This window comes from Plasmodium fragile, assembly GCF_000956335.1.
Source record: "Plasmodium fragile strain nilgiri unplaced genomic scaffold supercont1.20, whole genome shotgun sequence".
Lineage (NCBI taxonomy): Eukaryota > Apicomplexa > Aconoidasida > Haemosporida > Plasmodiidae > Plasmodium > Plasmodium fragile.
Window position 1 is genome coordinate 109,752 of NW_012192600.1, and position 10,232 is coordinate 119,983.

The 10,232-nt window shown below is 38.7% G+C and overlaps 2 protein-coding genes across 2 annotated transcripts; one reads left to right on the forward strand and one right to left on the reverse strand.

Moving 5' to 3' along the window:
• Positions 1–614: 614 nt before the first annotated feature.
• Positions 615–3,179, forward strand: AK88_02124 (uncharacterized protein; the record flags this gene model as incomplete). Its single annotated transcript, XM_012479758.1, has 1 exon — positions 615–3,179. One exon carries the CDS (start codon positions 615–617, stop codon positions 3,177–3,179), a length of 2,565 nt encoding a protein of 854 aa, XP_012335181.1.
• Positions 3,180–3,901: 722 nt separating this feature from the next.
• AK88_02125 (uncharacterized protein) lies at positions 3,902–9,454 on the reverse strand (the record flags this gene model as incomplete). Its single annotated transcript, XM_012479759.1, has 1 exon — positions 3,902–9,454. One exon carries the CDS (start codon positions 9,452–9,454, stop codon positions 3,902–3,904), a length of 5,553 nt encoding a protein of 1,850 aa, XP_012335182.1.
• Positions 9,455–10,232: the final 778 nt, after the last annotated feature.

The window sequence follows — 10,232 nt, forward strand, 5'->3', positions numbered from 1 at the left end:
AATAAAATAAAAAAAACATAAATAAGAAAAAAAAAAAAATAATAATAAAATAAAATAGTTAGCAAAGAGCGTGTTAAAAACTGGCGAGGACACATAGTATATGCAAAAAAAAAAAAAAAAAAAATGCCACGGACTGGAGAGAGTTTTACGAGAACTCACATTTTTACAAAAACGTCACAGACAATAATAAGGGAAAAAAAAAATCCGCATGTGTAGTTGCAAATATAAGCACGAATATACACATGCGTGTGTATGTCCCATTGCACCCTATATACATATGCATACTTGAACGGACGTGATACTCTCCTGAGGAACACGGCATAACGCAGCCATGTGCTCGTTCACCATCGCCCATAGGTGAGTTGCTTCACGCGTGTAGACCGCTATAAGCCAAAAATACACCTGCCCATGCGTAAGCAGGTGAGCTTGTGGAAGACCGGTACAAATAAACTCAAAGGACACACACAAAAAACCTAAGTGACATTAATTTTTCTGAGCAATGTGAGGCAGTGCCGAGTGATAGGAGAACACATCACGGAAGCGAAGTTGCATTTGCCTCCCGCCGGGATATCCAACCCGCTCTACAATCAGGTGGATAGAGGATTCTCAAAACCATGGAGCGCAAGAAGGCACAAGAGATTATTGACGGGATACAGGCAACTGACCCCAAGACAAGACTGAAGTACATGAAGGAGATAAAAACGTTGTGTGAAATTGTAGGAATGGAAAAAACAAAAAATGAAGTCATCGAATTTTTGTACAATATAATAGAAGATGATTCAGATGTCCTTTTCGAATTGTCCAATAATTTAGTTACCTTAACAAATTTTTTAAGTGATGTAAATGATTGTAGTTCCCTATGTGACTTAATACTACATTTCATTGTGACATACGAAAAGGAAATTAATGTGAATGCCTTTCAGGCCTTTAATAATTATTTACACAAATGTAACTGTATCACACTTATAAATATTATATGCCCTAAAACGATGAAGCTAGTTAGTAGCGATAGTGATAACTACCGAATCGGAGTTAGCAAAATTATTCCAATAATAATTGAGAGGTGTATACAGGAAGGACAAAGTAAATATATGAAGACGTTCATTCAGCTGTTTTTAGAATTGTGTCAAGATCAAAGCATACTGGTAAAGAAATCCTGCTGTGAAACTTTCTGTTCCTTCATTTTTATTTTAAAAAGGTATAAGGAACTTAGTCAGAATTGTAACTACGCTTCAGCGAAAATGGAAGAAGAGAAGGGGAAGGCACTTCCTGAAGATGAAACTGATGGGAGAGCCCATGGATATGCACTTCAAACTGGTGCGAATAATGAGGCTGATTGGAAAGGGGGGACGCTCAGTGGGGATAGGAAAGAACAGGTGGAAGGAAAACTTGAAAAGGGGGAGGAGGTGAATGGTGTGATGAGTACTCATAGAACCGCAGCAAGCGGAACAAGTGGACACGCACCAAATGGGGACGAAAAGGAAAAGGGAAAAAACATGGAAGAGGAAATTATAACTTTCAAAACGAATGAAAAGCGGAAAATATTTGTAGAGAAACTGTGGGAAGGAGCGAAAGAAATATACAGAAGTTTTTTTTCCCCTATCAATGGAATGGACGAAGTACAAATAAGCGCAGTATCCATATTAGCAGATATCCTAACATGTGATCCACATTTTGTGAAAAATTTAGAAGAAACATTAAGGAACATTTGTAATGACGAAAGCTGGAGAGTAAGAGCCGTTTTAGCAAATAACATTCACAGAATTTTAAAAGTACGAAAAAATGAAGACATTTCTATAGTCATTCTTTTACTGCTGAAAGACGTAGACAGCAATGTACGTAGTATTGTGCTAAATAATCTGGACAATATTTTAGTGAATTCAAAAATTAGTGTAAATATAATGGATGAAATTTTTGATGATTTGAAAAGAGACATTGATAGTAATAATGTGCATTTAAAAATTTCCCTGTGTAAATTATTATGTTCTTTACCAGATATATTGGACAAAAATGGATCCATAGAATATATCCTTCCATTATTTTTATTATTCATAAGGATAGAAGAAAGTGATTTGAAGTCTGATCTATTCACATGCTTACACAAAATTTCTAAACTTATTTCCTTTTTTGATATGAAACAAATTATTATGCCATTGTGTCAAGAAATTGTTAAAAGTAGGAATTGGAGATTAAGGTGTACATTATTTCATTACTTAAAATTTTTTGATCATTTTTTTTTTTATCAAAATAAGGAAAATTTTTCATCCAATTATGGCGATTTCTGGAACTTTATAAATATAGGGGCTAAGGATATGGTCTACTCTATCCGAATGGAAGTAGTGAACACCCTACACTTTTTAATCAAGGCCAAGAATTTCTCCTTTTTTGAAAAAGGAATTACTTACCTGTTAAGTGATCTTAAAGAATCTAGTAGGCACATCTGCAGAATTACGTGTCTTCAATACATTTCCAGACTTGTAGTTTATTTTCCCCTGCATTATATCGAAAACAAGGTGCTAGCCATTTTGGAAGATTTGAACAAAGACAAAATAAGTAACGTTCGTTATAACATAGTTAAGACGATTTATTATGTGAAGAATTACGTCAAGTACGTCTTGTCTGTCATTATGAGTGACACGTACAATACGCTGATGGGTAAAATCACCAAAATGGTGGAAAAGAGGAACAGGGAGAATGAGGAAAGTGAAAAAGTTCCTGGGAGCCAGGGGGCCCAAGTGCCTACTCCAACTACAGGGGTGAAGGTAGATCAACATTCCCCTTTAGGTACAAACGTGGACGCAGAAACGGATGACGAAAGCGAACATGATATGCAGAATTTCATGTCGACCAAGACAAGTGGAAATGGGGATGGCTACTTTCAACTGTTGGAGAGTAAGCAGTGCCTACTAAAGGATCAGATTAAGAGGAAGAAATATTCCTTTTTAATCAATTCATGTGCAGTGTCGTCTCTTACCTTTTACGACAATATGAAGAATACGGACACGAACAGACGTTGCTGCGAGCGCATTTTGGGTTTCCTCTCGGAGAAGATTAATTCACTGGGGGCCGACAAGGATGCGGATGTGTCTACGGCATCCAAATCTTTGAAGAACGACGATTTTTTTTATTACATAAGTTCTGTAAACACCTTCAGCGCGGTGTGCAGGCCGATTAAATGAAGTCGAGAAAAGCCACTTTATTGTGCATTTGGATATTTGCGTGTATATTTTGTGGCGCAGACTCCTTTCCCTTTTCCACACCGCTGTGCCTCTTTTTATGTCAGCGATAATTCCTCCCGCATATCCGTGCATGAATGCACGTAAATTATGCCACCATAATTCCTTTCCTTTCCTGTTTTTTTTTTTTTTTTTTTTTTTTTTGAGCACGCTCAAATTGCTATTGTTACTCCGCGTGCATATACATTTGGAGTAGCCATTTTTTTAATTTTTTCGTAACTTTGAGCCATCGCATTGTTCAAATATTAGCCCCAAGCGGGGGTGTATATGTGTGATCCATGACGTCGGTGTGACGGTAAGCGGCACCATCCGTGGAACTCTCCTACGGGGAGTGCTCCTATTTGTAAACATAAATCGGTGCACACGCGTCTCCAACATGTTAATGACCGTTGGTCGGCAATACACGTTCGGGAAAAAAAAGTAAATGTTGATGTGGGAAACAAAATTGAAAATGTCAAGTGTCGCATACTGCATGAAGGAAAGGCGGCGTGGTATAACAGGTATACACGAAGGGAAAAATGGTGGATGAACTACAATGGTGCCTCATTTGACAAGATGTAGTTACAAAAAAAGGGGACCAGGAGAGGTCCTGTTCTCTATTTGCTGCGCCGCTTTGCGCCATTTGATGTGTCCACCCATTTTTTTTGGTGCACTACATTGGGGGCCTACGCCTCGAACAAGGCGTACAACAAGACGTTGCAAATGTACAGGGACTGGTCACTGGGCATCTTCTTCTGCTTAATGACATTCTTGAATATGAAGAAGTAGGGCATCAAGTCTAGGATATTTTGAGAATGATACACAAACTTCACATGCGCATTAATTTTTTGGTAGTAAATTTTTCTAGATATTACAGAAGGGGCCATTTGAAAGGGGATACAATTTATAATGTCTTTAAGAAGCAAAAGGATTGTTTCTTTCGCCAAGGAAATTACGTCCGTGTTATTGTCCAACGATTCTATGTATGAATCTAATTTGAGCAAATTATTTGTCTCTTCTTGCATCAAGTCCGCAGTAAGGGTGGAGTCTTTTCCATTTCCCATAGCATCCTTTGAATTTTTCGTTTTTTTATAATATAGAAAATCCTTTTTTGCCTTCATTTGATTCGTCTGTCTGGTTTTCTTCCTATTCTTATCATCAGCCTCGTTATCATTTATCACTTGATCTTTGGAAATTTCGCTATTCTGAAATCCACTGTGGGTGGACAGCGTGTCGTTATTGCCATTGCAGCTGGCTACTTCGTTGCGGCAAACATTTTTGACGTTACTTATGACCATATTTTTGTTATTATCGTCATCATGTGGGAGATAATGTTGCATTTTCTCCATCTGTGCAACAAAGGAATTTTTGGATTCTTCCTCTTCAAGGGTCTTATTTTTTCGTTCCCTCACATCAGTAATATGATGCTCCTTCTTTAGAGCTTGTTTGAACTGTTCCGTGTTCGGCCATTCCTTTTGTGGCCATTTTATTTGTGCCCAGTTCATCTCCTTCTCGTTCCCTCGCGTAGAGTCGGCATTTCCACCACAGACGTTTGTACCAATCGCATTCGTTAAATATTCTCCATCCATTTTGTTTTGCAAGCATGAAGGAATAATTTTTTCCCTATCAGCCATATCATTTCGGGTTGCTTGCAAATCATTTTTCCAGGGATATTTCTTGTGGGCAAAAATATGTCCTACCTGTGACGGCTTGCTCAACGATGCGCCCTTATTATACATGGTTAAATTTTCCCTTTCGAATTTTTCCGTTTGGTAAAATTCTCCAAATCGGGTTAACCCTTTGTCCTTGCATACCGCGTCTGAGTTGTCCACCAAGTAGGCAAAGTTGGGGTTGTGTCCCGATTTGGTTCGCTGCCTATCTGCGTCGTAATTCAATTCGGCTCCCGCTTCTGCACTCGCTTCTGCACTCACTTCTGCACTCACTTCTGCATTCACTTCTGCACTTGCTTCTGCACCTGCTTCTACGGTAGGCTCCTCATTGACACCCTCCATGAAGAACATGTTGGCCCGTGGGAGGCTCCCATTACTACCTAGGCCAGTCGATCGAACTGCAGAGTTGAAGTAAAGCTTTCTCTTTAAGGAGCTATTCTGGATCAGTTGCATCAAAAAATCGTAATTTTTTTCATTTAGAAAATAGTCTAGGTATAATTGTTTATGTTCGATGGTTAAGATGCAGGCATAGATGAATCCAAAAACGGTACAGTCAAATTCTTTGAAATATAACAAGGTGTTTGTTTTCTTTTCGAAAATTTTAATCACCCATCTTTTTTTTTCTCTCTCATAGAATATATTTTCCTTCGGTAGGTTTTGCATTTTGTCTACCAAGTCGTTGGAGAATTCTACACCTAGAGTTTTGTACAAAACGGCTCTGGTCTTCGAGGTGATGCAACTAGGGGGGCAGTACTCTCCGTATGTGTCTCCACCTTGAGTAACAGTACTTGCGTTTTGAACTCCATCAGGGAATGATTTCTCTTTTATGTTACTTTTGGAAAATTCTCCAACCCAATTGTGTACATACTTTTTTGCGTTTATTATATTGTAAGTTGGAAGGTCTGCTTTCCCTTTGGCCCTAACTGGACCGTTTGTATGAGTCCCTTCATGTGATGAAGACGAAGAAGCACTGTGGGGGTTATGAGTGCTTAACGAATTAATCGTGTCATTTAAATTTGTTTCTCTATCATCGGAGGGGCTTTTATTTATACGGTACAAAGAGCTTCGCTTTTCATCGGTGACATTGTGGTTTTGATTTATTTCTTCTGCTTCTTCACCTTCTGGTTGTACTTCCTTCGCATCGGCGTTCTGCTTGCACCTCTCTATTCGTCCCTGCCCTGATTCTTTGGCAGTGCAGCCATATGTAGTGATAGCTTCCTGGTCATTCTCGTTCAAAAGTTTGGCGCAAGGGTTCTTCCCCTTGTCTACATTCACCCTTTGGTTGGTGTTTTCCCCGTTTGGAGCCCTGCCACCCGTTGCATACCCACTGATGGAGACAAAAAACATTCTCTCCTCATCATCAAGGTCACTAAAAATGTTATACTTCTTCCTTATGTAGCTGTACTTATGTTGCAGTGCCATCTTCCTGGACTGGTGATAAGAATAGTTTTGTGCAGACAAAAACTTCCTCCTCATATTTGTCATTTTATCCCCATCGTCATATTTGTATAACCACTTTTTTATACCAGAATCGTAGTAAACACCCTCCACAGGAATTATTATGGATTCTAATTCTTCCTCACTGTATAAGTTTCCGATTGTTTCTTTCTCTAGGAGGTTTATAACATCACGTAGATTCAGATGCACATTGTCCAGCCGTTTTTCCTTCAGCAGGTTGGAATAATTTGCATCATTCGTGTATATGGTGTTAAAATGATGGTCATTTCCTTCTCCTCCTTTATATGTGGCGCCAAAGTTTTGTACCTTAAATGGGTTACTTCTGCATGTACTATTATCTACGTTTATAAGTTGTGTAGATTGAGGGCATATCATGCCATTCAGTAGTACTTCATTATAGTACCTATTCAAATTGTGTTGTTGCTTCCTATTTCTCTTTTCCACTTCTTCCCCTTTGATTTTCTCCTCCATTTCATTATTTGTGAGTCTAATAAAATCCCACCCCTCCGTTTCATCATATTTTTCTGTACTGTCACTCTTGGTGTTGTACTTGCACTTATACCCCTCTGTACAAATGAGGGGCGTATTCTCAACGTAGGACGGCACTCCACCTTCTTTTTTCGTGCTCGTGCTACTTATTTGGCTATACGTTACGTTGAATAATTTATTTCTTAGGTAAGAATTTTGCAGGCTTTTCAATATGTACGTATTGTAGCTATTATTTTTGTATAATTCTTGGGGGTTATTTTTATATATATTTAAATTGAGTAAAGAATAGTTTTCTATTTTTAATTTTTTTTTTAAACTATAATCTACATCTCGGTTTATGCTTCTTTTCAAATTGGCTATTTTGTTTCCCTCGTCGTCGACTGTGTCTTTTTTCTTATTCTCCTCATCAGCATCATGTGCTTGGGTCTTCCCAACAAGATTAATTATTTTCCCATGAATAGGGAAAGAACTACTAGGAACTGCACTTGCCCTGCTAAGGCTACTGCTTTTATCATGCAGGGTATGACTGATTAAGGGAACCCCTTTCACTGGAGTTATATTTGGACAATCTCTGATCCTCTGAACATTGAACGAAGCATTTTCCTTCTTCTCGTACTCATTTATATTTGACTTATTCCTATTTACGTCATTGAATAAACTTCCGTCTGACACGGATGAAGAAGAGTCCATGTACACACTCACACTATTGACCACACTGTTGGTTGTAGACTTGGGTAATGTAATCTTCTCACATAAATCCTTCTCCTCCTCATTGCACATACTAAATAAAAATTTAGTGCTCTTTGGGGAACTGTTGTTGTGCGTACTTTCGTTGAAATCGGAGCAGGTGTTATTAGTACTTTCGGTAATTGTATCATCTGTTAACTTTTTGTATAAATGGTGATTTAGTTTGTTTCTCAGGTGTTCCCTTTGTTCTTCCCGCGTGTCATCCCTAGGTTCGCTTTCATGTTCTCCCGTGTTCTCGATTCCCCTCTCCGCGCTTCCTTTCTCGCTATTCGCTTCTACTGCATCTCCATTGAGCAAACCAATTTGATTATTACAATTTAAGATTCCATCTGGACACGTGGGTTCCCGTGTCTTCCCCTCACTCGCGTGGACAATTGATGATGTTTCCTCCTTCAAGTGATTGATGGCTTTTCTGGATGACGTATTTTTCTTTCCTAGTTCACGAGTATCTAGGTTTTCCAAATTGAGCAAGACTCCACCTTCCTTGTCCTTCACTCCATTGGACCCTTTACATATATCGCGAATTAAATTGTACATTGCAATGTCTTCCTGGAGATTCTTATTAGCGTATTCCTCGTCCTTCAATCCTTTTGGCTTGTTACATGCATCCTCTGTGACTGGTAGCAACGGCATATCATGAGCTATTTTTGCTGTGTCCTTTGTTTGGCTTCCTTGAGTCTTCTGTTGCTCCTTGGCACTTATGTCGGTATGCTGTGTGACACTGCTCAGCTTGCTGCTACGATCGCTACCATGCTCGCTACTACGTCCAATGCTAAGTCCACTGTTGCTGCCTGCTGACACATCTTTATTCTCCCCACGTGGTATATTCTCCAGACCCGCAATTAAATAGCTCTTCTTACTTATGAGCATGTCTGCAAATCCAGTTCCATTCATTTTAAGGGGATCTTCAATTTTGTCCCCTCCTAACAGCACATCCTCCTTCTGGTTGCCTACCAGGGGGCACTTTTCCTCGATGCCTAAATGGGGTTCAGTTTGACAAACTGCATAAACATTTGTAATGTTCATATTTTTTTTCTTTTTCTTTTCTCTCTTGGCACATTCCCAAATACTTTTTGCGTCTAGAAGCTCATTAGATGGGGTGTATACATCTCCATTCCCTTCTGCGTTTTCACAGAGGTTGCCCCATTTCGAGGTATCTTCATGGATGCCTTTATTTAGAGCCGAATTAGAACCCATAATATTTCTCAAGGAGCAGCTTTTACTTTTGTTCTTCTCTATTGAGTTTATTTTATTATTCCCTGTAAATTTTTGTTGAGTTGAGTTTTTCACTATGCATGCGTTTGCTCCACTTGGGTTTTCGCTTCCTACTTCATTTCTCATTTCATTTTCGACTTCGCGTCCGAGTGCATTTCCGACTTCACTTCCGATTCCACTTGCACCACTACTTTCATCACTACTTCCGCTGCGACCTTTCCCTTCAGCATTACTTCTTCCCGCTAGTTCTTCATCACGGAGAAGCAGGGAGTTTTTGTTCCCGCCGTGATCCACACTTGCAGACAAATGTGACTGATTCGTCGCTTTCATCTTTCCCCTAGTACTTATTTTTTGTTTTTTTTTTTCGGAAGGTCTATCCGTTTTTATCTTTTTGAAGGGGAGCACACTACCATTGGATGTTCCGCTTTTAAGCTGTCTTATGGTTCTAATTCTGCTAATATGAGCCAAACTGTTGTTATTGCAGCACTTGGTGTTGCACCTAGTGAATGCGCGAAAGGCGTTTACCCTCTCTCCTGTTGAAGCTTTTTTTTTATTTTGCGTCTTACTATCTGCCTTGGTGATTTTTCTGCTTTGCGTTAATTTTAAGGTCTCGTATCTTTCTATTGACAAATTTGGAAAGTGGCACCATTTATAGTTCATTTTGTGTGCAAGTAAAAAAAAATAAAAAAAAAAAAAACGTGCATATAAGAGTGCAGTTGTGCGTGCAGTCGCGTGGACAATTTCTCATCAGTCGTGTGTTAGTTGCCTGTGCAAGTGCGCGCTTGTGCTTGCCTATATGTGTGAAATACCAAAATAATACATTTAGCTCTACTTACATGAAAAAAAAGGACATAGGGGAGCGAGTGCAGGTTACGAAGGTATAATCAAATAACAGCGTAAAACTGCTACTTCATTTTTGTTATTTAGCTTTTTTTTTTTATTTCATTTTTTGAATTTGCCTACGCATGTATGTGCAAATTCTTCGCTAAACACTCATGGTTGCTTACAGTGCAGAAAGTGACTAACTGATCTCACCATTCGTTTTTTCTTTCCTTTGTAATTATTTTCACCGGTATTTCGCACGAAATACACAGCAGATTGAAGCTACGTAGTGTTACATAAATTTGCTCAAAAAAAAAAAAAAAAAAAAAAAAGGAAACAAAAAATAGGCAGAGGAGAAAAAAAAAAAAATTTAATTAGAGGTGTTTTAACTATCGTGAAATAATCCCTATTTCACAAAAATGCTAAATGTAGAAATGGAGTTTTGCAGAAATGTGTACATACGTCGTATATACATACATACGTGCTACGTACAAAGGTCTATCACAAAAAAAAACAATGAGAATAAGGCGAATTCGCGTGAGCAGTCGGGGTGGGGGGGAAATGTACATATAAGGGTTAAATTCAGGAGATAAAAAAAAAAAAAAAAAAAAAAAAA